This window comes from Xyrauchen texanus, chromosome 6 (assembly GCF_025860055.1).
Source record: "Xyrauchen texanus isolate HMW12.3.18 chromosome 6, RBS_HiC_50CHRs, whole genome shotgun sequence".
Taxonomy (NCBI): domain Eukaryota; kingdom Metazoa; phylum Chordata; class Actinopteri; order Cypriniformes; family Catostomidae; genus Xyrauchen; species Xyrauchen texanus.
The window spans coordinates 20,349,936-20,377,202 of NC_068281.1; the positions used below are offsets into that span (position 1 = coordinate 20,349,936).

A 27,267-nucleotide genomic window follows, 5' to 3' on the forward strand; every position below is an offset into this window, starting at 1 on the left:
ACTGTGACAAATTACAGAAAAAGATTATGTCTGAGCTTCTAAAAATACACTATTGTTTTTGTAACACAGTTAGAAGAGATCCACCATGCAAATTGCCTGTGAGTAATTTCATATGTAATACAGCATCTAAAGAGCTGCTAAAAGATCAAGGCAAGGTGTTGAATTCTCCTGTGTAGTTCTATATGCTTAAGAACAGTTGTGGAACTGGGCAAAAATGAAAAGTCTTGACTGGTAACCTAAGTACAGTATAAAGTTAATTTGAAGACAAAAATGTTGAGAACATTTTCGACAACACTAGAACAGTCTTGTCCCAAACTAGAGATTAAGAGCTCTGGTGTTTAAGAACAAGCAAGTGATCTTTTCAGTGCACACACACACAAGTCAGCTGATGTATTTGTACTCAGTACATGGGCAGGGGTTAAAATGTTGTACCTTTTAGGGAAAAGGGGGTTAAATCACGTTTAACCATTATGACTCTTTTATGAAGCTTATACACATGTATGTCATAGACAACTTGCTTTATTAATCCACAGGCTGTTCAAATTCTCATGCAGGGAATTAAATAGCCTGCATCACATCCTGTATTAATGGAATTAAAGCAAATGGGTTTAATGTTTAATAGAGTTGTCCTTCTATCAGTTGCGCAAAGATGATATTGTTTGAAGGAGGGAGTTATTAATGGTAGATAATGGCATATGCCATTTTTAAAAAGGACGTGGGGCTTTGACCAAGACTCTCATGATTTCACGAGTGCTCTGTTTACTCACACCTCTCTGAGGGGGAGCAAAATCAATTCAGCTTCCTCCATCTGATTTGCAAAGCATCCCCTGTGAATGAGGATGAGCCTAAATAGATTTTATTTTCACTGCTGCTGATCACAAATCCAGCACCTAAAGTAATCTGTTTGTGTTGCAGGAGGAGAAGCTGCAGAGCTACAGAATAACATTGAATGGGGGTTGTTGATTCACTCTTTAGCACTGTCTCTTTTTCTTCCCATAATGATCCAGTTCTGTTAATGTCAACATGATATCAAACTTGTCCCTTTTTGCTATTTCAATGTAAGTTTCCGGTATTATTGTGAACAATTCATCTGTGCACATTCTAAATTTAGAAAAAAATTTGTAATCTTTAATTAAAACTTAATAAATTGCTCTTCCTCTGAAGCGACTTTCCTTTTCCGCTCACATCATTTAGTCTGTGTGGGCTATTGGACAGTGTTAACCAACAGACAAATAGTTATTGAGTTGTGTTATTTGTTTTGATCAAACTTGCATTCAGGTCTGGTTCCATTCTAGTGTTGAAGGCCCACTTTTCATAAACTAATCAATTCCCGACAGATAAAATCAAGTCCCGTCCTACATTTTTCTTCCTGTTGAATATCCAGTTTCACTTGGAAATGCATTAACTCCATTCACTTTCATTGCATGGAAAAAAGATACAATGAAAATAAATGGTGACTGAAGTTAGCATTCTGCTTGTAGAAGGTAGAATGTCATACAGGTTTGGAACAATATGAGAGTTAGTGAATGATGACAGAAGTTACATTTTTGGTTTAACTATTTTCTAACGGTTGTCGAATGCACTCAGTTAATCTAACAGACGACTGCCATGTCTCCTCTTCAGAACTGTGATGCTCTGTGGGAGGACTTCCATCAGAAGCTGGTTGACTCCACAATCGATACACTGGAAGCATATTTGACACAGTTCCCAGATCTCAAGGTGCCAGTGACATTTTACTCCCATTTAATTGTTTTGAACGGATGGATTGTTCATAGTTCCCCTCTTATCAACCATATTGTTTAAGCTGATGTATGTGTCAGCAAAGGGTTGTAAATGACTGCAAAAAATGGTTGACTGAAGTGTAACCATAGTAACCACAAGTATTTTTCCCTGCCTCCAGATGCGTGTAGCAAAGAGAAGCAGGAAGTTAATTGACTATGACAGTGCAAGGCACCATTTTGAGACCCTGCAGACTTCAACCATGAAGAATGAGAAAAAGATAGCAAAAGTATATTGCTCTTTTCTGTTGTCTCTTCAACTTGAATGTGTTGTGACTGCATTTATTTAACATTGAAATGTTCTGAACAGGGTCGTAACCACCAAAGAGATTGAGGGGGATGCACTTACCTTTAATATTCAGAGTAGCAGTCAATCAATATGACTTTTTAAGTGGACGATTCCTAAAATTGTACCTATGGTGTCCCTCAATCTTGAATTTTTGGTTACATCCTTGGTTTTGAGAGGAATTTATAACTGCTGAAACCTCCGTATATGTGGACGGCAGTTATCTCAGCTGTTGCTTGATCTTATGCGCATATGTTTGTGCCTCTAGGCAGATGAAGACTTGAAAAAGGCACAAAGGGTTTTTGATGATCTTAATGTTGGCCTACAGGATGAGCTGCCCATGCTCTGGGACAGGTGAGACATTATGATTGACTACTGCTGAAATCTGTGTTTAAGGGTGGATCATTTTCACTAAATGAAGAGCATTCAAAGAATCGGTTAACATTTAAGATGTTTCAAATTTTTTGGTTGTTCATTATCGACAGTAAATCGACAGTAATCACAAGAATGAATTATGCTCAGTACAAAGTGTCAGCGAGAGGCCATCAAACCCTTCAGATGTCTATAGCAAAGAAGAGAGAGAGAGAGAGAGAGAGAGAGAGAGAGAGAGAGAGAGAGAGAGAGAGAGATAGAGAGAATTGTCTAGTTAGACATTTTTGTTGGTCATGTTTTGAACCTCTGTTCATGTTTTCTAGAGTTCAGCATTATTTATTACAAGACTATATTAGTAATTAGATGTCAATTGCTTTTGGTTGCTTACTAGCCTTGCTGTATTATGCCAATGTTCTGGCCAATAATATTGATTTCATTTGACCAAAGGACTTTCCGGAATGTACATTTACATCACAGTATTTCAGATTTATCCATTAGTTGCACTGCATGATAGCTGTGAACGTTCATGCCACTGCTGCTGTTACATAGAAAAGGTAAGGTATTTTGTTAACACCTTCAAATGAATTGCATTGATCCAGAGACTTAAGTAAAGTTGTCAAATTGAATGCATGTAGACTAAAAACTATTTGTATTGTTGCAGTAATGCTTATTATGGATGCACGGATGAGCAATATGCTAGAATGTTTGGCTGGAGCTGATCTGGATGTATAAAGGAAAGGAAAGTGAACTAAGTGACATTAAATTAGATATATGAATGTGTGGTGCATGCAGGGCCGCAGCCAGGGTTTGAAAATTAGTGAGGTCCACGGTGAGGTGTCAAGACTTTTACCAAAATTACACCTACAAATGCAACATATACTATACATTCAAATTAAATATACAATTTTAAGTACAGAAACCAATAATAATAATACTGAAATATTTTTTTAATCGCAAATGCAGTTAACAATGTTAATTCTGAAGTTTTGTCACATAGAAATGCACATTTTAAAATAAAGCATTTATTTTGAGTTGGGTAGCAAAATTTACTCATATTAACAACAGAAAAACAGCAAAAGTTATTTAACAACTAATTTATCAGGGACTATGTTAACTCTGTTACATATTAATATTATCCAAATAATCAATTGCTTTCCTTTTGCCAGACTCTTATTTATTTTTCCCCTTTAAAATAGTATTTACTCCTGAAGAAATTAATTTTAATTTTGAAACTTAGGTATAAAATCATGACCACTCACATGATATGAGGACTGTAGTCATATCAGTAACCTTATTAATGCTTTTTTATTCTACATGGGACAAGGGCCGCCATTTTAGAATCACATGGCCAGCTGAATACTACTCGCTTAATCTCAGTGACCGTTTTGTTATTGGACACTTTTACTCCTGGATTAAATTAATTATGGCTGATTGTGAATAGTGAATTTCTACAATGGCATATGTAACTGAAAACTGCTGATTTTTAATGATGCTGCATCCACACCACTAGGTGTCACTTTAAGTCCAAGATGACATGAACGAAGAGTTTCTGAGTGTAGCTACCTTTAATTCACATTTTTCAATTAAAGTTCATTACAACTAAACATATTTACAAAGGAGAAAAAGTCATAACTTCATACTTAATTCATGAGTGTACAGGCTTTAAAGCTTTTTTTATTATTATTAAATTCTGCTTTGTATTTGCCTTTATGACAATTTACCTTTGTTTGTGCATAGAATCCAGAATTTAAGTATGGTATTAGTAAGATCATGTTAATCACAGGTAAAAAAAAAAAAAAAAAGATCACAATGGTTAGATGTAATTTTTGTATGTAATTAATAAAAAAAAAATAATAATAATAATAATCTATGTAATTTGCACTGAAAAACAATATCCTAAACACTTGTAGAAATAATAAAAACAACCTCCATAAAAGTAGCTTTTATTGCCCTAATATACAATATTTCATATATTTCTAGGCTAATAATATTAACGTTTTTTGCAAATATATATACTATTACTAGCAAAATATCATTGTTATTACTACAGTTAATGTCACTACAGTAACTGTCAGGTATATTTCCATAAGGGTGCTGATTTGTGGAGTGAAAAGCCTGTAATTACTGTTGTGAATGGAACAATGTTTTCCTATTTACCTCGTCACTGTAGATTAATATGACGGGCTGTTTAATCTTGTTTAAACTAGAGCTTTTATGTGTCTCATATCAGATGGGTTTATAACAGACAATGCTGTATCAAATTCAAATGGATCGCACGCAACTCGCACTGTGTTAACCTCGGAACAGCACACCACATGCGCAGAGCAGGTTCATCAGATTAGTGAGACTGGCCCGCTTTTACTCTGATCTGCCCGGAAAAATGCACAGCGCAGCTTCAGGTAGCACCATTTTATCCCACTCTTGTAGTATTTGTGGACACTAAAGAATCCAACCAACTGTCTAAACTAAATTATACATGCATGCAGACAAAGGAGTTATCAACCACTTATTCAGTTGTACATAGCATCAAAATGTATTTTTGAATATGAAAAATGACAGAGGTCCAGACCTCGGTGACCTCATAGCTGGCTACGGCCATTGGTATGTGGGATAAAGAGATGTATTCTGTAGAAAGTGGGAATCAACATTAAATGTTGATGATAATAAAAGGTTTAAAATTATAAATGGGATTGGTAGATGACATAAGTCGCTAGAGTTTACAGTAACGTGCAGTATGATGGAACAAAGTTAAGACTCTGCATTTGCTGTGTCACATAAATATCTCTATGTTGTTAGATGGTGCCTTGAATTAGTCATCAGTTTTTTTAGAGAACCAATTGTTTTCCATTGTAACTAGATATGTGTTCATTTGCATTTTTGTTAATATTTGTAATTTTGTGGTGCAAAGCAATTTGCACAGTGCAATAGTATGCTTAATGTTGTTGTAGACACAAGTAATATAGCATCAGCTTAAGCTTTATGTTTTGGGAAATATGCTCTAGTAAGCAGGATGTTGTATTAAGCTGAGTCTGTCTGCTCACTGGAGCAGCACCCTAGTTACATAATCTAGCCAACCAGAAGCTTCCTCTCTCTGCCTGGCCCTCCAGCCATGCTTGTTTCAGCTCGATCTAATACATTTGATTGTTATACAGTTTAGATTTGTACTATATGGTCTGTTAGGGTGGTACATAGGTACTGTATACTAGCATGACTATGGGTGGACTAAACATATAATATGGAGGAGAGACTAGATTCAAGGCCATGAACACTTGCCTTTAGAATTCAGTGAAGCTTGTCAGCTGAGGACATGTGAGGCGTCAATTTTTTCAAACTAGACTCTGATGTATTTATACTCTTGTTTAGTTGCACATCTGGCCTTCCATGTCTCTTTCTGTCAAGCCATTTGTCCTTTGTCTTTAAAGACTGTAGTGTACACCTTTGTATGAAATCTTCAGTTTTTTGGCAATTTTAAGCATTGTATAGCCTTCATTCTTCAAAACATCAAGATTCGCCATGATGTTTTTTTTGTTGTTGACATTTTTTACCTAATATTGACCTTCAGACATGCCAGTCTATTGCATACTGTGGCAATTCAAAATCAAACACAAAGGCAATGTTAAGCTTCATTCAATGAACCAAAGAGCTTTCAACTGTGTTTGATATAATGGCAAGTGATTTTTTTAGTACCAAATTGTTAATTTAGCATGATTACTCAAGGATAAGGTATTGGAGTGATGGCTGCTGGAAATGGGGCCTGTCTAGATTTGATCTAAAATGACTTTTTTAAAATAGTGATAGTGCTGTTTTTTTTTTTAACACTTTGTGATCAGTTGAATGCCACATTTGTCTGTTAAAGAACCAATTTCCTTCTGAAACAGCAAAATATGTACATTATTCCAAACTTTTAGCTGCCAGTGTATTTTTTTGGTCATTCTGACAAATATTTAGATGACATGATATAAATCACATATCTTAATCTTTTTTTTCAAACATAACATAATTTTTTGTCAGATAACCTAAAAATGTGCATCGTGTGGAAACATTTCATTTTACTGGCTTTAAGTCTTTAAGTCAAAAATATTATTATCACTGAATCAACCTGGATAAATAAGGTTACACCAACAAATGTATTTTAGGGGTCAGATCAGGTAGTAATAGTGCTTTAAGGTTCCAAATGCACGTATCCACTTTTTACAGTGAAGATTCGTGGTATCTTTCTGTTTGAATGGGAACAAAAATGTAATGCACCATTGTTTGAAATGCTTTTTGTGTACAGGAAAGGTCAGTTTTTTAATCATCACAATCAGTGACTTTTCTGCTTGGGAGATGCCCAGATGATTTTTTTACATATTGCGCACTTGTTGGAGGCTAGAACCTAATCAAAATTCTTCTCCTCTCCTCTCTGCAGGCGGGTGGGGTTCTATGTGAGCACCTTCAAGAACGTCTCCAGCCTGGAAGCCCGATTCCACAGAGAGATCTCTTTTGTGAGTCAGTTTAACTTCTAAAGCTTTTCAAGCTCTTAAACATGACACTTTTCCTAAATGTCACACATAATGCTCAGGAAACACAAACACAAAGCAAATGTTCCTTGTGAGTTGTGCTTATTTCTTGTCACATAGCAAATACCCAGTGATTGGCATCCTGGGAACAGTGCCTGCAACATGAAGGTTTTTTGAGGCAGTTGCAAACTGCTGTGTTATCAAGGATGATTTATCAGTTTCACATTTTACATAGTAACATTTGTCAAACTTTGTTTCTGATCCAGTGTCTGAAAAGCTTTGGCTTTCATGCCTCGTCTGAATCTAATTTTCTAGTCAAGCTGCTCGGCTCTGCTGCAGCTATTACTCATGAAAGACAGACATCTTTGTTTTTGTTCATCTTTGACAGACATGTGCTGTCTGAATCGCAGAAGAAACACTGATTAACCATTGAGAGATAATAATGGGGTGATTTAATTCCTTCCCAATGCAGTGCATCTGCTGGAAATCTCATTAAAATGTGCAAATGTGGGAGAGCAACGTTTTTGAAAGCTCTGGCTAGCCTTCATTAAAGTCACATATTTTAAATGGTCCCACGTTTAGATGTGTGTGGGTGGAATATTGAGCTTCCATGGTGCATTGCTTACTTTGTCCTAATTAATGTGTACTTTGGGCAAGTTACTTTTGGTACACTAGTTTTATAGTATATGTAGTATTATAGTTATAGTTTTATAGTATATGTAGTATTAAAGATGTTTGAATCTGTTTGAGCCACATAATCATTGGACAATTCATCTGTTACTCATACAGCTTCTATGTCCATTGTCCACACAGATGGTTGTAATGTTGTAGCATGGAACTCTGCATGGTGCATTGTGTTTATTATTAGGCACAGAATGTGGCCATCAGTGAGCATCAGTGCATGGTAAAGACTTCTATAGCCAGAAGGATGATTCTGTGCAGTTCAACACAGAGGCCGCTGCAGAAGTCTATTTTATTTATGTTAGTGTGATCAGCACATACAGTCAAATGCGTCACTCTTTTGTGGGCATATGGTCCAATTATTTTTTTAAAAGCAGAAGAAGCCATATTCATATTTTTAAGCCTTATGCTGGACTACTGTTGCATTAAAATAACCATCTGTTATAATTTTCCTTTTCAGATATTGTTCTTACAGTATGTCGAGAAAATATCTTTTTTTTCCCCTGTTTGCCTTTAGGAGAAAAATAATTATTAACATTTTGCAAATATTGCACATATATCTTGCAATAAATGTTGCAATGTTCAGAGGAAGGACTGTTTGTTTGGAAAATTCCATCTTGACAATAAAGGTTGCAACAAATAGAAACTTTTCAGATCTCTTCTTTGCTTTCTTCCTTTTCTGCTGTTGACTGGGATGTGTGAATGTTTCTTATAGTGGGATAAAACAGTAAAAAAAAACTGTTGAGATTTTTGGTTAGGACATCACAATTTTTGAACCCATGGAAGCACAAGATGAAGACAAAGCAAAGGGCCGATTTGTTTCCCTGGTCATCGTTTCACATCCAGAAAACCTTTATAAAATCTGAGCATTGGAGAATCACTTGTCTGTAATGGTGATTAAGAATTATTATGATTTACTTTATTTATTTTAAAGGGGACCTATTATGCAATATTCACATTTACATGGTGTTTGTACATAAATGTGAGTCGGAGTGTGTGTTTACACAACCACCCTACAATGTTAAACGTCCACCCACTCCTCTTTCTAATATTTCTATTAATCAAAAACAGTGTGTCAAATTGAGTGGTTTTCGTTTCTGTTCTAATGTGACGTCACGTTAGAGCAGGCCTCGCCCACGACTGGTGACAGACTCCACCCTATTATCATAGACCCTCCCCTTAGTGATCTACACACAGTCCGCCATTTTTTTCTGCACTGGATCAGATACAGTGAGAAGAATAATGTCTCAGCTTCGTATTATAAGTGTTCTGTTGTTGGTTGTAAAAGTGAACATAAGCATCTTCATGTACTCCCGGCATCAGAGCCACTGATGCATACAAATGGACAAGTTTTGTTTTTGAGGGAAATTTGCCCCAAAGCATACACACATTTGTGTATGTTTGTGCAAATCATTTTAAACCAAACTGCTTTGTGAATGAGTGTCAATATAAAGCAGGATTTTCAAAACATTTTATTCTCAAGTACGGATCAGTACCTACTGTTCGTGTTCCAGCTTTATATCCAGAAGATGTAAGTATCGCACTTTATATTTTGTGAATGTTTGCAAATCGCCTTTCCGAATGTGCTTGTTAGCTGATTCCACGGCTAATGCAGCTAAAGTTACCATTGTCTCTGATTGTATTCACAGAGACCAGAGCTATGTCGAGGCGGGGAGCAGCATCTCATTTGCATTTAAAGAGACACACAAAAACAGCGTGATTTTAATTCCACCCAAAAAGAAGCATTTACAACATGGTATAATAAATTATCTGTGGGGTATTTTGAGCTGAAACTTCACAGACATATTCAGGGGACACCTGAGACTTATATTACAACTTGTAAAAATAGGCATAATAGGTCACCTTTAACTACACTGATGGCAATGTTAACTTTTAACTATAGTTTGTGTCAGTCAAATGATATGACAATAATGGAACTCTTAGCAGGAGCAAAAACCTATTCAGTTGCACCACAGCTATTAAAAAAAAGTTGTTTTTCACCACTGTTTCTAACGTTTTATCTTTTTGGGTCCAGCTCTGCCACAAGCTGTATGAAGTGATGAATAAACTCGCTGAGCAGCACTCCGACAAAATGTTCACGATTCAAGGAGCACCCAGGTATGTCTTAGACAATAACCTCCATGCAGAATGCACTCTTGTTCGTTGATGGAATAATTGCCAGCAGTGTCTAGTTCTTAAAAGTATTCAAAGTCCAGGTGGAACTCCAAATTTTTTACATCTTGAAAGATGACAAGACAACACTATTGTGAATCATAATAATTTTAGTGCTGTTAGAACAATATCAAACATTTAAATGGTTTGGCTCTGTTTGTTTTCTTCCAGTTACAAAGTGAAACGGTAAGTTAGTGTAGAATAAACAACTAGTAGACGAAGCACATTGGAGTTTTACTTCCTCTAAAGTGTTTTTAGGGAAAAAGGAAAACAATTGCTTCTGTGGAAGAACACTTTTGGGGAAGTACAAGTTCTGTGCACATAGACAAACAGGATTTATAGTGCAGAGGACTCGCCCTTAGTTTATCAACACAGTGCTTAAAGCAGATGATGATTGTTTATAGTTGTGATGTGGTTTGTAGATCTAGTGGCAATTGTTGAAAAGTATTTCACCCTTGTTTGTAAAAAAACAACAAACAAAAAAACAGATTGTTATTCACAGATTTCTTTATATCAGATTTCCTAGTTGGGCTGTCAGTTGGTAATTGATTTGATAAAAAATTGGCATATCATGTAATTAATTTGATTAAAAAAATTATTGATTGACACGCTTACATTTTAGTAATTCTGAAACTTTAAATATTCAACACTGTCCCATTTGCTTTCCCTTAGAGTGCACATTTAGCGCCAATTATGAGCTTCAAAGTGAAAGCTGGTGAATGTGTTGAGCTGTTTGTGATGGACATGACTTAAACAAGTCACATAGCACAGGGTGTGCCTGTGGGTTTCTAAAACTCTTTTAGAAATCCCCACTGAGGGCTTTGATCTTGCAAACATGACATATTCAAAATAAATCAAACCATGATCAATATTCAAAAATGTGTTCTTTGTGGTAATTTTATGTGTTGATAGTGACTCCGGACCACTGCGATTAGCCAGGACCCCCACCCCTCCTGATGATGAAAGCCCAGACAGCAGCCCTGCTGCCAGCCCCAACCACACACTGAGGCCCATCTCACCAGGCCCTCCTAGACCCAAATCCCCTACACAGGTAGGGCTCAAAACACATCCAAGACAATGTTGTCAGGATTGTTCTTGTGTTACACCTAATCACGACAATTGCACAATGTCTGTATGCTTCTTTTATATTTATTAAGTGAACTGAACTGCACTAATGACAGTAGACCATATGCTGCCTTCTTATCAACACATTATGTTATTGGTTTTCTATACCATTCTGGATCAAAATACAAATAGTAAGCAAGTTTGTAGCTCATTGATTATGTATAGCACTAAAAGATATTTCCCTTCTTGGTCAGTAGTTAGTTTGTGAACTCACATCTGAGTAGGATAGGCAATTATATGAAAAGGAGCTGAAGAGGACACCTAGTTAATTGTATTAGTAAAATATGAAGTGTTGCATAAGTAGTTATATGTAGTAGCTATTCAACAAGCTGTCCTTTAATATTTCACATGCATAATTGTTATCATACACCATCAGTTCAAGATGGGACCTCCAAAGCCTCCTCCTCCAAAAGCTACTCCAACCAGGGAGCTGCAACAAGAGCAGATAATAGACCTGTTCGATGGAGGCTTTCCAGAAATCAGTGTTTCCTCACCACAGGTTAGTGTACATTCACAGGAGTCTTACTTTTTCAGTTAAATATACAGTTAAAATAAACAATATGAGTAAATAAAAGTTTTTACGTAATATTTGACACAATATTATGACAGATCTGATAGTAAGTCTGGTTTATTTTTATGTTCTTGTTCTAGCCAAATGAAAAACCTGGAGAATCTCTCCTGGACTTGGATTTTGATCCGTTTAAGCCTGATGCCAATACACCTATCGGGCAGACCCAATCACCCATATCACAGGTCCTTCTTCACTCTCTACTATGCTTTATTGCATTAGATTTACACATGCAATGAAAGGCTTTATTTATAGACAGTCATCAGTCAAATTATACATGAATGGATTTTCCAATGTTTATGGATAACAATCTTTCTATTGTTATTGATTATGCATCTTTTAACCACCCTGACATAAGGAAATGCAGCTCAACTTTTTGCATTTTATTTTTCTTCTCACAGACACTCCCTTGGGATCTTTGGGCGGTGAGTCAGCTTCTTTTGAATATGTGCTTTCATCTATGTGGACTGATGTAAAGGAGAAAAATATTGGTGCTACTGTATTAAAAACATACTGGCAGAATCCTGTCTGGTGCCAAAAGCAATGTCCTACATTTGTACACTGTTGAAACAATATATTTCCACTGACATGAAATATTAATGTATTGCTATATTTTCATGACAGCTTACATAATTATGCTCCACTCCAGCTAAGTATGAATTTGACAGGAAATATCTCTGATATCTCTTTTCATTTCTAGGGAAATGCAGAGCCTGCACAGCCTGTAAGTAATGACTGTCAAGAGTGTCCGGGTAGAAAACCATTTTTAAATGTAATTAAAGCAGCCTTTTAAAAAACACATTCATCTTAATTTTAAATGGTTATTTAACCCTAAATGCTACAAATGAAATGAATACACTTGTTAGCCATTCCTCCAGTGTGACATTGCCTCCCAGTTTAAACATTCATGTTCTCTAGTTTTCAGTTAAAATATTCCTGTTTAGTCTCTAATCTTTGCTGCCCTGCAAAGGGAATACGCAACTAGACATTTTGTCAAAATTTTATTGTGACCAAAATTGGGTCTCTTAGACTATGATCTGTCCTGTGATAGATGGGTTTAGCTCAACTATGCTTTGATCAGAAAAACTGTGATAATGGCTTGACAATAATAATAATAATTATAAAACCTTGATGACATTTGTTCTGTTTTAGTTTTGTTTTAATGTGTTTTGTATTTATATGGAAATGTGTCTGACTGTGAAAAATATGCCTTCTCTTTGCATCCCCTCCTCTGATGGCCCCCAGTCAGACTCTGAGCTGGGGTCATGATGAGGGACTTGTTGGAGACAGTAACCACTCTCAAATTGTTTTTCCTGATCAGGCTACTGATGCTGGCTTCACTGCAAATTGGGCAGCAGACTTTGGCTCTCCATCGGCTTTGGGTGCAGAGGAATCTGGAAATATCCAACCAGCAGTGGACGGGCAGGGCTGGCCACCCACTGAGGGCTGGCCCATAGAGGCAGCACCACAGCCTCAGGGAGAGGCAGCCACAGATGAGGTTAGAGCCTGGGATACGGAAAACAATCCTGAGCCAAACCCAGACTGTGATCCTTGTAATGTGGGGGGTGGCGATGCCGAGCAGCAGCCAGGACAGGGACAGGAGGGTGTAGAGGAAGGGCAGACAGACGGGGCAACAAATCAAGTGGAGTGGGCAGAAGAAAAGGCAGAGGAGAGAGTGGCAGAGAAGACAGAGGGTTCGCAACCCATGCCCGGGATCATATTCATCAATGAGTTTGGTCAGGAGATTCTGGAGGTCAAAGAGGGACTTCATCATGAGCAGGATCTTCATCATGGTAATGATGGGGTAGAAGGCTCCATACGGGGTCTGTCTATTCAGGTCGAGCTAGATGGATCAGGGACAGAGTATGATACTGCTGAAGAGTGGGGGGATGTCCTGGTACAGAATGGGGTGTGGGCCAGTGCTGATGATGAGATTGAATCTGCAGAGAATGAGAATCCAGGTGTAGCACCAGAACAAGGCAAGCCCATGGCCCAAGAGAGCTTTGCAGACTGTGGCATGGCTGGCAGTGTCCCAAAGGAAACTACCCCTACTGACTCTGGGTTTGGTGGTGATGCATTTGCCACCAACTGGGATCAACCTGTAGAGATGCCTGTGAACCCTGAAGAAGCAGCAGCACCTTGTGACTCAGAGCTTCAGCAAAAGAGCTCAGATAAGCCGTTATTGGACCCAGCTGATCCAGCCCAGAGCCTAGATGACACTCAGAGCAGGGAAAATACATCACAAGATGTCCTTGAACCTACTCAGAGTTCAGACCCATTCGACACTGAAGGCAATGACCCATTTGGTACAGGGAATGATCCTTTTGCCACAACAGGGAGCGACCCATGTGGTACTGGAAACGATCCATTCGCCAACTCAGAGAAAGACCCTTTTGGAGAATCTGAAGCAGATTCATTTAAGCCTTCTGAGGAAGATTCCACTGGCTTTTCTGGGAGTGACCCATTTGCAACAACAGGCAGTGGTCTTTTCTGTACACAAAGTGTAACAACAGAGAGTCAGAAAAGTGGGTTTGATTCAGATCCATTTGCAGAGACCCATGAAGGAGGCACAGGAGGATGGGCAGCCGACCCATTTGCCAGTGAATTTACATCAGACCCTTTTACATCTGGGAGCAATCATGACCCATTTGCTGATGGTAACACATCTGATCTTTTTGCCATTGAAAGCAGCAGGGATCGATTTACCAATAAGAACAACCAGGGCTGGGCAGGGACTTGGGAATCCACAGGGTCAAAGGAGTTGGGTGGAGAAGGAAAGGATACTAATGTCGTTGATGACAAAAATGGACATCCCAATGGGTTTGCCCAGTGGGCAGCCTTTCCTGCGCCAGCTGCTGATTCCACTGGAGAGAACTCCAGTAAGGGCTCCTGGCAAGAGGTGAGCGACAGCAGTGGCTTCTTCTCTTCTGATGGCCAGGGAAACTTCACAGCTGGCTGGCCTAGTGAGGCTGGTCAGCCTCAAGACCACTCTGCCTCATTCCCTGGGCAAAATAATACATCTGTTCCTAAAGGTACCATCGCAGAGGACCAAGTCTGTCATAAAGAGCCTGAGAACTCAGACCTGTCTGAAGACGAAGTTGCGAACCGGAGATATGGAAAGTTGTACCAAGAAATAAATAAAGAGCTGGAAGAGGTACCTGACTTCCTGCCTCTCTGCTTGGCTTATTATAGAGTAGACTGCAGTGAAAATATTCCCCTCTTTTCCTGCCCACAGATGAAGTACCGTTTTCCTGCTACAAAAACCCTTCGGACCCTGGATCCCCTCCCACAGTCCACAGCCCCGAGCCCTCTTCTCCTCTCTCTCCTTTGCTTGCTTTGACTGTTCGTTAGTGGTACTAATTTAAAGTAGTATTTCCAGTCTTCCTGAGTTCCACAATTTAAATACAGTTCTTTGAGTGTTTACATGCTAATTACTTATTCAATTCGGTTTAGGTGTCCAGCAAGACTTTTAATGGATTTTCTAAGGTAACTAGGAAATTAGAAAGCTTTATTAAAGGAATTTTCCAGGTTAAATTCAAGTTAACCTCAATTGACAGCATTCGTGGCATAGTTTTGATTGGCACAAAAAACATTCTAGACTCATCTGTCCTTCTCTTTAAAAAGTTACAGTGAGGCACAATGGAAGTAAATGGGGCAGATTTTCTGGAGGGTTTATAGGCAGAAATGTGAAGCTTATAAATTTATAAAACCATTTACATTAATTCTTCTGTTTAAACAGGTGTATTATTTGAGCTATAAAGTTGTTTAAATTGTCATTTTAAGGTTTACAGGGCTACATCGCTATGGCAACAAAGTTATAAAATTGTAAATACCTTTACAGAGAAAAAGTTATTTAGCATCACACTAAAATCATGTTAACACATATTGTTTATGTCCTGTGGCCATACTTTTTAAACAGTGTGTATTTCAATGTCAACAGATTGGCCCCATCCACTTTCATTGTAAGTGCCTCACTAAGCCAGGTTTGCGATTTTTTTTTTTTAAAAGAGAAGGAGGAACAAGCAGATATACATTTCTGTAATAATCAACATTATGCCACAAATGCTGTGACTAAACTTGACTTGTATTAAACCCCGCATATTCCTTTAAGATCTTTAATAGACTAATGGATAATTCATAATTATATTATGAATTGCTGTGATTGTGTTAGCATAATAGCTTTTTTTTTAGCTTTGCTTTGAGTTCTCAGAGGTCCTGAAAAAGAAGAAGAGATTTAAAACTTCTTGATTTTTACATAATCTGATTTTCAAGTTTTATGTAAATTTTTAATGATGTTTTAAAATGCATTAAAATGTCTCTTAAAAAGAGACCCTAAGATTTAGGATAAAAAAAAAAAAAACATCAACATTTTCTAAACAAAATCTTAAGCAGCTGGTCCATTTTAAGGAAAGTTTTATTTTATTATTTTTAAGGATATCAATTTGTTTTCCATCATGCATCATGATTAAGATAATTTGATCAAATGATGACATAAATTTTACTATGAAAATTAATCTGATCTTTAAAAAAGAATAGTGGCCATGCTTTAATACACCTAATGCTGTTTCATATTTAATTCTGTGATAATCCCTACTAATTCCAGATTCCTGAAAAATCATTCAAATATTTTAGGAATTACTAGATATACAAAAATATCCAGTCTAACAAAGCAGGTTATGTGCTTCAGATTTCATACAAGTATGATTTGCTGACCTCTGTCCTATATTCTCTATTTTATCTTTTTAGGATGCAACAGTCCCAACATTTGCCGTCGAATTTGATAAGATGGTGAGTTGACAATCTTTTTGATTGTAAAGATTTTGAGATTAACAATTTTTAACATCCCTTAAATAAAACAACTGCTCATCATACTCAACAGGATTCAGTGTTCCATAAATGAGTCTGTTAAATATCATTCTTTGTTATTTTTTATTTTGTTTTGTGTTTTCAGTTACCCAAAAAGTTTTCATACGTAGATTTCATATGTGTTTTTGATAAGAAATAATTTTGTTGCCTTGCTTTCCCTGATTCTGCTGCATTATGTTCTAAGTGCATCTGTCCTTGTTTGTTTGAAGATTACTGTGGTGTTATAAACTAATAGGCTTTGATACTGGTCCACTGAGAAAAGTGCCATTGGTTGGTCTTCCTTATTTTATTCTTGTAAATGTATGAAGTCTGAGGCTCAGGCCCCAGAGGGTGATGTAACTGAAGGAGTAGGTGAAGCAGTCCCATCTTCAGTACCTGAGGGTGTTGAGAGCCCAGTCACTACTCCCCCTACAGACACCCAAACAGAGGAGATCACAACCTCAAGCCCCCCTGCAGAGACAGCCTATGTGAGTGACTGTAAATTGTCATACTTTCAACATCATCACAAATATCACCATCGTCACCATCATCAACATCGTTGTCATCATCAATGCTCCATCAATGCTCTACCATTTTTGTTTCTGTTATCATTGTCATCACAACATCATCATCAGTGTCATTGTGATCATCAACATTTTTGCTTGTGAAATCTGTTGTTTTCATCATTTTCATCACAACATCATCAGTATCATCACCTTCATCTTCTTCAATCAGTGCTAAAGTATAACTTATTATGTGCTCATTGTGACCAGTTTTAATGTATAATTTTCATTTATGTTATGGATATATACAGTACATGTACTTGCTCATATTAACATGATCAAATGAAAGCTGGAGCCATTGATACTATCCTATGTACTGTGTTGTTGATAAAAAGCCCTGTGGTGTCTACTGTGTGTGCTGAGACTAATATATGTGCTTTAAACGATTGATAACATACCATAGTGCCAGTATCATCCCTTTGATTTTTATTATGTAACAGAATCATTTTGTTAAACAATAATTGTTTTGCTTTCCATATATTATTATTTCTGTTACTTTTTTTAATATACATATTTTATTTTTCTCGCATTTACTGTAGAAATGTTGTTTAGCTGATTTAAATATTTCTTTTTTTGTGTGTTGTGTTGGATAAAAAAGAATACAATATTTAAAGGCTATTTTGTCAGACTATTAAGAGAATCATGGAGTGGATCTTAAAATTACAATAGCATTATTGTTTAAAATATTACCTCAATTTTCATAAAGACTTGGTTGAACCTGAGAATTGTATTGTGATTAAACGGTCTCAACCATTGTTTAGCTCCCAACTGAGGATATGGAAAAGGAGCAACCCAACCAAGAAGCACCGGTAATTATAACTTAAATGGCATATTGTAAGAGAAACCACATGCAGCATTGCCACAGCAAATGAGCGTGGTTTTGTATCTAGCAAAATCTTCTTTTCTTTTTTTTTTTTTTATTATGAAAAACATCAAGTCAGAATCTTAAAGCTTTTGTGCATTAACAGAAACATTAAGCAGCTGTAAAGCAACCAAATGAATGATTCATGTAATTTGAGATTTGATAGAAAACCAGTGGTGTTATTTGGATGGATGACAGAAAATGGAAATATGTGAGTTTAATTTTATTTGTATGTTTATTAAATTTAATTAATAATGTGAGTTTTTTTATTTGTATGTAGGAATCTTCTCCAGTTCTAGAAGCAGAGGAGTCACCTACAGAGGCGACTCTGGTAATTTCATATCTGCAAACAGTTCCTTTCAATGATTAAATCGGTATTCCACAGTATTTTGTAAGGTTGCCTAAAAATGTGCTTCATGTGGCAAAATATTATTTAACATGACTAAATCAACCTGAATACATTAGGGACACCAAAGAAAGTAATTTAATATAACAATTGCACCTTACTACTTCTTCCATGATCACGTAACTTGTTAGATAAAAGGTTTGTACAGGCATCCAGTAAGTAGTAACAAGATACCACTCAAAAGAAGGGAAGCTTAACACTGACATGACAAGAGACAGATGTGTTGACTCATCAGTGCAGTATGTGTCATTATTAATTTGAATAAATATATGTGTAATCATGCTGATAACCACGTTTCTTTGTGTGTAGGCTACTGCAGAAGATAAAGAGTCTCCCATTGAAGAGACTCCGGTAACTATTTAAGTCTAATTGTCAAACAATGTATTACACTTTTATTGTCATGCTTAAAACAAGAAAACTCCTGTTATGTCCCCCCCCACACCCCTCCCCCAACACACACACACAGATTTGTTTTGTCTCATCATGAAGCCATATCTACATTTATTTATTTATTTATTTATTTATTTTAATTAAAGCACTGATTTTATCTGATATTTCCAGACTAGCAAGTTTTCAATTTCCATAATTATATAGAATACCTTATATTATAGTGATATTCAGATTTTTAATATTGTCTTTTGAGTCCCTTGGCTTCATATGAAACAGAACTTGTTGTGGTTACTAAGTTGATGTCTGAAAAAAAAAAAACAGAACAGGATGGTAGCCACACACGTTATTGTTTTCATTCTCATGTCTTGCAGAGTATTGTTTAACAGTATGTGTTGGTGGATGGATACTTCTGACATGCACTGACAATTATCAAAACCTCTGACCCATCTTTTTGTATTTGTTTGTTTTATTTTAAGTTGTTAAAGGTACAATAAGCAGTTGCAGACCGTAAACTAACACATAAAAACACCTTCCAGCAATAGCTTTTTCTCTCATATAATTCTATGTTCTAATTCCAAACACAAAGCTTTGTTTTTAGATCTAGACTTAATTAGTCTAACAGTGACACTGTTGTCTTTTCTGTTACAATATTTTAAAACCACATTACACATACTGTAAGGTTGCATACACTATACCCAATTGCACAGATTTGATGAGAACTCCCATGCTTACTGAACCTTCAAATAGTTTTTTTTTTAGCTGATAACTATTATTACCCCTCTCACCCTCCCATTGACCATTTTCAGTTTCCATGGAGACTCCATCCTCTGGGCAAATTTGTAATATGTTCCCATTGTTAGCTTGTCAATATAATCTATGCACACATCTGAATCTGAATTAAGCATAGATTTGAAAGAAAGGAGTGCTTTGAAATGTATTGCTTGCACTTTATTTCAAGAATGGGTTTAATTTTGCAATCATTTTTAAAGCTGTTGATGTTTAGATTGACAACTATATTGTTTAGTTACCCTAGTAGTAAGGGAGCAGTTCCAGTAATTTTGTCTCATGTACAGTACGTACTGTCAACTAGATCATACAATCACTATGATCTGAGGAATGTTCACCCATATTACTACTTCATCCAGTAGGCAGTGGTCACCCACTATGAATCATGATTCCCCAGTCCTTCATACTGTCTGGTGAACCTTTCCATAGTCAAAGCACTTGACTGCTGGTGAAACTCATATCAGTTTGTTTGGAGAACTGACTTTTCATCACCTCCACATCAGTTTTAACCATGGTGGTTAAACTGATCCCTATACCCCTCATTGTGACATTTGGAGTGCTCCCCTCCTTGGTGCTATGCACTGATCCATCCACATGGTTGGCTGTGTTAAGTATTCAAACACTGGCTCTCACTCCTGGGCACCTCTTCTAGACTGTAGATGCCAAACCAGAGGAAGAGGCCAGTTCAACAGAAGCCAAACCAGGAGATCTTAACAATGTTGAGCCCAAACCAGGCGATGAACCAGATAATGTTGAGCTCAAGCCAGGAGATGAACCAGATAATGTTGAGCCCAAACCAGGAGATGAACCAGAAAATTTTGAATCCATACCAGGAGATGTTGAGCCCAAACCAGGAGATGAACCAGATAATTTTGAATCCATACCAGGAGCTGTTGAGCCCAAACCATCAGATGAACCAGATAATGTTGAATCCATACCAGGAGATGTTCCTGATAATGTTGAATCCCAACCAGGGGATGAAACCAGTAAGGAGGGGGCATCAAACAATGTGAAAGAGGAGGTAGATATTCTGTTATTCTGCACTTTGGTATGCAGACCATTGACACCTACCAGGTTTCATTGTGTAACCAATTTGGTCATTACAGAGAACTCAGATTTGCAATTGGAATGCTTAAAAAGAAAGCTTCTATGTTGAGAATTTGTTATAACTTGAAGTGATATCCCAATGTCTAAATTATTATTCTTTTAATCAGTTATGTTTTCAGTTAATCACATATACTCTTGAGTGTGTATTATTATTATTATATACCTGTATGTATTTTTTATGTGTATTTTCTAATTGTGTCAAGTGATTCATCAAAAGTATACTTGTAAATGTTCTCTTTAAGATTGTTGGAAAATCAAGATGTCAACGTTCCATGCAACAGGTCAGTGATGTTATTTCTTTACCTCCCCTCAGGAGAAGATGCCTATTCCTTCCGTTGTCATCGAGCCTGCTTCTAGTAACGAGGGTGACGATGACCGTGATTGTGATATCATATCTCCATCAGCAACCAGTGACAATGGCATGATACCAGAATGCCAGACAACCAAAGACTCCTCTGGAATGCCTCCTCGCTTCCTTTTCAAGGTCATTATACAACAACAGAACATTGACAAATAGAAAGAATAAATGGAAAAAGAACAGAGCTTGTGTGTGCTTGTAGATTAATTCTAGTTTCTTGCTCTAATCCTGTCCTGTAGGTTGAAACAATGCATGATTTTGATGCTGCAAACCCGGATGAACTGGAGCTGAAGAAAGGGGACATTGTTTTGGTAGTACCTACAGAGCTGTCTGAAGATCAGGTGTGATTTGTCTTGATATTCCAATATTCATTCTGTAGTGCTATAGTCTTTAGAATTGTTGCTGCAGGCTACATGTTTTTATGCCATATAAACTTAAATATTTGGATTTCTGTGGTGTATTCATCATTGTAGGCAAATTGTACTAATTTAAAGTTATCACCAAGAAAACATCAATAGCGTTTATATGCACACGCATATGCTGATAACTACCAAAAATCAGCTTCAGTCAGGCCAATCGTTTTTCAAAATTTTGCCACCCATTCGCTTGATTTGTATGGACAAAAAGGGTTGAGAAATTCTTCTGATAATCTTCATTTGAGCTCAGCAGATGAAAGACAGTCATACATCTTGAATGGATGGTTGAGTAAATGATGAGAGAATCTTTCATTTTTGGGTAAACTTTTCCTTTAAATACAGCATGAGGCAGCAGAGAGAATGAAAGAAGGGAGGACTAAAAATGGACCGCTTTGACTGAAGTCTGAATTGGGTTGTTAGATATCATGATCAGCTAAGCGTTGTCTGATTGCAAGCTTGACTAATGTGACATGTCTGAACTAATGCTGTGCTTGATTCATCCAAAAAACTGTATTATGATACTCAAAGCCATTTTAATGGTCTCTTTATTATGTCTTTAGGATGCTGGTTGGCTCACTGGCATCAAAGAGAGTGAGTGGTTACTGCTGGGTGCCTCGGCTCACAAAGGACTGTTTCCTGAAAACTTTACACAGCGTCTGGAGTAAATGACCTCAGTGTGTTGTGAGAAGTCATGTGGATCTGGACGTTTGCAGACAGACCCAACCACCCACCATGAAGTCTGATGTACTGATGACAACTGTCAATCAGACTGGGCAGGAAATAACACAATCAACAAAATGAAGCAAGTGGAGACACAAATACTTACTCAGAGCATAAAAAAAAATAACCAAGCATGAAGTGATAATATGGTTAACATTTATCGCAAAACCCAGATATCCCTGTTTTTGTTTGTTTCCCTGTGAGCAGCAACAAATTGATGTATGCTTTGTTGGAACTCTGGTGATCTCCACATGTAATCCCTGTCTGTTTAAAGAAGAACTAAAGTGAAAGTTTCCTCCCTAAAGACAAAAAATACCTTACCCTCTCTGCACCAAGTGTATTGTATTACTTTGTTGCTCTGCAGTGAATTTTATCAGAATTTGTAGTGATATGATCTATTTAACCATTCTAAGTGTTACACAGGACTTAGGTGTTTTCGTTAAGATATTTCAGATTTAAATGTTACAATGTTATCATTGTTATGGCTATGGTGGTGGTATTTGGCATATTTGATATTGAAGTTGTTACAGACTGGACTCAGTGTTTATGCCAAATTAGTCTAAATCCTGATGAATATGGATATCTGGTGAGTTTACAGCATGAGAAATGTTCTGAGAATAAATCTGAAATATTGCACTGAGCAAATACAGCTTTACAAAACACAAAATGTAGCTCCCTGTAAGTACTGATATGATGTGTGTCATATTCAAAAATACATAAATACAGAATTTATCCTTGAATGGTTATGGAAATATAATTTGTGAATGATGTTTCATGTTTGGAGAAATTGTATTTATTCAACTTATATTTTTATGCCAATGATCATTGGGAGAGTTTGGGGTGGGAAATAAAAAAGGGAAATGCAATATATGTGATTGGTTGATAGAGTAATCATTGTCTTCATCGTTTGGTTCTGAGACAAAAACAGCATCATTCCAGTGTTTGTATTGTTAGCCTCACTGTAGAGCATTCTGTGATGTACATATCTGTGCTAATTTACCTATAAATTGAATAAAGAATAGTTTGTATGAGGTTTGGTTCATCTTAAGGGGTCAATTTACCACATCAATATCTGAAGCTGGTTTCATCAAAAGTATGCTTATCATTCATATTTATCTACCAGCACACAGCATATGATTCACATTTTTTAATTGCAACAGATGTGTCAAACATACTGCCAATAGCTTCAAGAATCATATATCTCATGTTTTATAACAACCGGTCAGTGTTAATAGCTGCAGTAGTAGCAGTTTAGTTGACTTGATAAATGTACAGTTTTATTTATTTTATTTGTAATGACACTCGAGATTCACAAGGGGGAGACATTGGTTTACTGTAAACATTTTTGAGTCGTGTGTGACTTTTTCCAGTGCACTACATTAGCAGTGTGGTATTGAGTGCCAACTAAAAAATAATTAATGAATAAATTATCAATCTTCTAATTTGAAAATAGAAATATGAATAAATAAACCAATTTATAAATTAACAAATAAATAGACACATTTAAATTTGTTTATTCAATTCGTTTAAAATTGTTATTATATTGAACAATTAAATTGTGCATTAATAAAGCATTTCTTTAATTCTTGTTTTAAAATGGAATAAAAAATAACATTAAAATAGCACATTGCTAAGTCATTTTAAATACATAATAAAAATATAAAATGTAAATAGCATTTGGCAATTGCTTTCCTTAAATCATTTTCCAGTTGCTTTTCTTCATCTATTTACCTATGGCTTTAATTTTTCATTTTTTTTTTCATTTGACAATCAAGTTAAAAAATACCACTGGACAGTTGACTTGTGGGTGCAACCAATGAACTCCTGCCTCAGTTTTAAGACAAACCATCCTCTCCCACGTGACACTCAAAGATGTGATATGGCCTGTCATTAGACGATCAGTTATAGAGGTATGAGTAGTTTATGGCAGACTGTCCGCACTATTAATTGCAAGTGATCAAATCAGATTTTGTCCGCACTATTAATTGCAAGTGATCAAATATGTTCAGACATAACCAACCTATCTGCATGGGTTGCTTTGGTAACGACGTTGGCATACCCATGTGACAATGTTTTCAAAACAGATGCAGGGAAAATGGAGGTGCATCATCTCGCTCTCCAAAATAGCGTCCTGTCCAGTCCCGGTGCAGAACTCCTCCATTGCACAAGAAAAACTCAGCAAAGGAGAAGACTGGTAACTATTGTGATTTTCCGTGCTGCAGTCACCATTTTTTGAAGTCGTCGTTGTGTCGCGTTAAGAATGACGCAAAAGACCGCTTGAAATCCGCATTGAGCAGCCAGATCGGAGCCAAGATGGCTAATGTAGTTTTGCGCTGGCGATGATGGTAGGAATGTGATTAATCAGCCAACAACTTATCTCTCATTTTTGTGTACCGTAGTGACTCCCAATGCTAAAAATCACATCTTTTTATCGGTTTCTTGTAAAAGGGAAGAAAGAGGCGTATTTTGATGAAAATTATGGATGTCGAGGTTGGCGCCGAAGTTGGGTTAGCCTCTGACACATGCTCGGGCAACAGATTTGCAGTGCTTGCTGACAGTCTGTGTCATCTAATGTAAACTATGATCACAAACTTGGATTTGAAACTCCACTTCTAGAAACTCCTGCAAAGAGTCCTCCTTCGAAAAAAAATCTATAAAGCAGGCTGAAACAAATGTAATTTTTTTCTGATATTCTGATTGCTATTCAAGCGTTGTCCTCAAAGCAGGACTCTACCTTCCAAAAACACCATCGCTATTGAGAGCTCGACCGAAGCTACTTCGAAAGCTGTTGACAACCTGTCCGTGATAGTGCAGAAGCTAGTTTCTGATGTAAAGATGTACAAAATGGAAGGCGATATTATTGAGGTTGTCAGAACGAGAATTGAGCAGCATGAAAGCTACAGTCGGCGTTGGTGTTTAAAACAGCATGGGGTTCCTGAATTCAAGAACGAATATCTACTCTCGATTGTTCTAAACATTTTAGAACATGTGTCACCCAACTCCAACACAAAAATCAACGATGCACATGACATGTTGCACCAAATAGGGAAACGGATCCTGATCCTAATCGAAACATCATTATACGGTTATCCGTACGATCATACCGTTATCTTATCTGGAAGGCTGCTAAGGATAACTCCTACCTGAAAGAAAATCGTATGCGCTTTCAGAAGTCCTGATTCCTGCAGATTTCGCTGCGAAATCAAAATTATGACCTATTGTAAAGAAGACAAGAGATGAAGGCAAGAATGCATCTTTCTCCGGGCCATTTGTGTTCATTGATGGACAGAAAATTGAAGCTAATTGAAATCGAATCTGAAGTTTTCGGATGGATAGATTACTCTATGTAAATATACTTTACTTTGCTAAAATATCTTGACTACACAAAGCTGTTTTGTGTTCTTATAATATTATGTTGGAGACTCTGATTAATCACCACCTACCCTGTTGGATGTAGAGAAGTCAACTTCTTTAAGCCAAAGTCGGATTTTCTTTTTGATCACCAGCCATTTAGCTGGTTTTTGTTGCACTGCATTTAAAGTTGTATCTTATGTATCTTAAGTTTTCCTCTTTTAGTTTAGTCTCTCTCAATGTTAGGGGTTTAAGAGATCATATAAAATGGATGGCTTAATTTTTGTATTGCAAACAGAGTCAGAGAATCAGATGTTACATTTTGAAAAAGTCAATGGGGAATTTCACTTTTTAAGAGTCACAATACTAATCGCTCTCAAATAAATGTAAGGGTAACGTGTTAGAATCCTTTCCATCGGACGAAGGTAGATGGATAATTTTAGTATGTAAGACTAAAAATGTGGTATGGACATAATATTTATGGACATAACTTATGGCCAATGAACAATTCCATGTTTAAACAATTATGTGCTACACTAATTAACATACAAAATTGCCTCACTGATGCTTATTTGATTATAGCTGGAGACTTTAATGAATCTCCTGACAAGACTCAAGATAGATTTCCCACAAGAACTACCTCTAATTTACATGATAATATTATTCTATGGATATGTGATAATCTATCAGTTGTAGATGCTTGGCGCTTCTTTAATAGTGGCTGTAGAGATTTCACGTGGTCTAACAAATCTGGTTCTCTTAAAGCCAGAATTGATTTATTTCTTGTTTCTCATGCTATTTTGAAAGACATTAATACTGTAAATCATCAATTTGCCCCATTTACTGATCACATGTTAATTTCTTTGGATCTTCGACAACACAAAAAAAAAAAAATAGTACAAGGGGTTACTGGAAATGTAATGATTGGAAGATGGAAGAAGCCCTTTTTAATGATAGTGTAACTCAGTTAACTAAAACAATGTTCAGTGATAATGAAAAGGATATTAATTATAATAGGGAATTCTTTAAATTTAAAGTAAGAGACCTTGCAATTAGTAGAAGTAAACAAATAAAAAAATTAAAATTAGAACTCATTTATAATTTAAGCTTGTTAAAACAAAAAGTTTTTCTCAGTATGGAAGAGGAGATAGAATTGAATGTTTATCAATTGCAAATTGAAAGCATGTATACAGAGATCGTTAAAGGTACTTTAATTCATTCTAGAGCAAAATGGATCGAAAATGGTGAAAGAAACAGTAGTTACTTTTTTGCTCTGGAGAAAAGGAATTGTAAAAAAAAACTCTCTATCTGCCTTAAATATTAATGAGGATCTATGTACAGATCCAAAAACGATCTCTAATTTTGTATACTCATTTTATTTAAAAAAAAAAACTGTATACTTCTCAATTTTCTCAAGAAAAATTTGATGATTTTTTTCTCACACATTCATGACAAGATATGTGTTAATATGTGATTCTGACACCTCCATTACAGAATTCAAGGACGGATTAAAAGCTATTGTTACGATTCCCTGTTGTCTGCCCCGCGTTTCGCATGTCACTGTCATGCACTACATTTCCCATAGTTCCCTGCCCTCATCACTGCCATCATTGTGTCATTGTTTGCACCTGTTTCTCGTTTGTATCCTCATGTGTCTGTGTATTTAAACCCTGACTGTTCCTCCATTACCTGGTCGTTCGTTGTCTCAACTGTTGTGATGTCGCTGATGTTCCCGTGTTCTGATGTTCGCTCCCATGCCTGTCTTCCCGTGTTCATTCCAGCCGTGTATTCCCAGTTCCAGTGTTTCATGTTTTAGTTTCGTTTTACCCATCGTGGTTATTTCCTTTGTTCCAGTCTTGCTTGTTTTCACTTTGTCTTCAATAAAACCCGCACGTAGATCCAAACTCCTTGTCTGCCTCATCCTGCAATCATAACAGCTATGAAGAAAGGAAAATCCCAAGGTACTGATGGCATATCGGTTG

General features: G+C 36.6%; 1 protein-coding gene across 4 annotated transcripts in view; it reads left to right on the top strand.

Moving 5' to 3' along the window:
- amph (amphiphysin) overlaps positions 1-22,961 on the top strand; it is a 31,909-nt gene extending 8,948 nt beyond the window's left edge. Inside the window, exons 5-25 of one of the 4 annotated variants that reach the window (XM_052128956.1) lie at positions 1,624-1,719; positions 1,901-2,008; positions 2,333-2,418; positions 6,845-6,920; positions 9,652-9,734; positions 9,960-9,974; positions 10,701-10,839; positions 11,290-11,412; positions 11,565-11,666; positions 11,883-11,906; positions 12,182-12,205; positions 12,803-12,979; positions 16,228-16,269; positions 16,656-16,814; positions 17,651-17,698; positions 18,032-18,082; positions 18,467-18,508; positions 19,986-20,354; positions 20,754-20,924; positions 21,038-21,139; positions 21,775-22,961. In XM_052128956.1, coding sequence (XP_051984916.1) covers positions 1,624-1,719; positions 1,901-2,008; positions 2,333-2,418; positions 6,845-6,920; positions 9,652-9,734; positions 9,960-9,974; positions 10,701-10,839; positions 11,290-11,412; positions 11,565-11,666; positions 11,883-11,906; positions 12,182-12,205; positions 12,803-12,979; positions 16,228-16,269; positions 16,656-16,814; positions 17,651-17,698; positions 18,032-18,082; positions 18,467-18,508; positions 19,986-20,354; positions 20,754-20,924; positions 21,038-21,139; positions 21,775-21,879 — 2,142 coding nt within the window. In that variant the 3' untranslated portion in view covers positions 21,880-22,961. Of the gene's footprint in view, positions 1-1,623; positions 1,720-1,900; positions 2,009-2,332; positions 2,419-6,844; positions 6,921-9,651; positions 9,735-9,959; positions 9,975-10,700; positions 10,840-11,289; positions 11,413-11,564; positions 11,667-11,882; positions 11,907-12,181; positions 12,254-12,802; positions 12,980-16,227; positions 16,270-16,655; positions 16,815-17,650; positions 17,699-18,031; positions 18,083-18,466; positions 18,509-19,985; positions 20,355-20,753; positions 20,925-21,037; positions 21,140-21,774 lie in introns of all 4 variants that reach the window. The other 3 variants (XM_052128955.1, XM_052128957.1, XM_052128958.1) reach the window with 3 other exon arrangements.
- Positions 22,962-27,267: the final 4,306 nt, after the last annotated feature.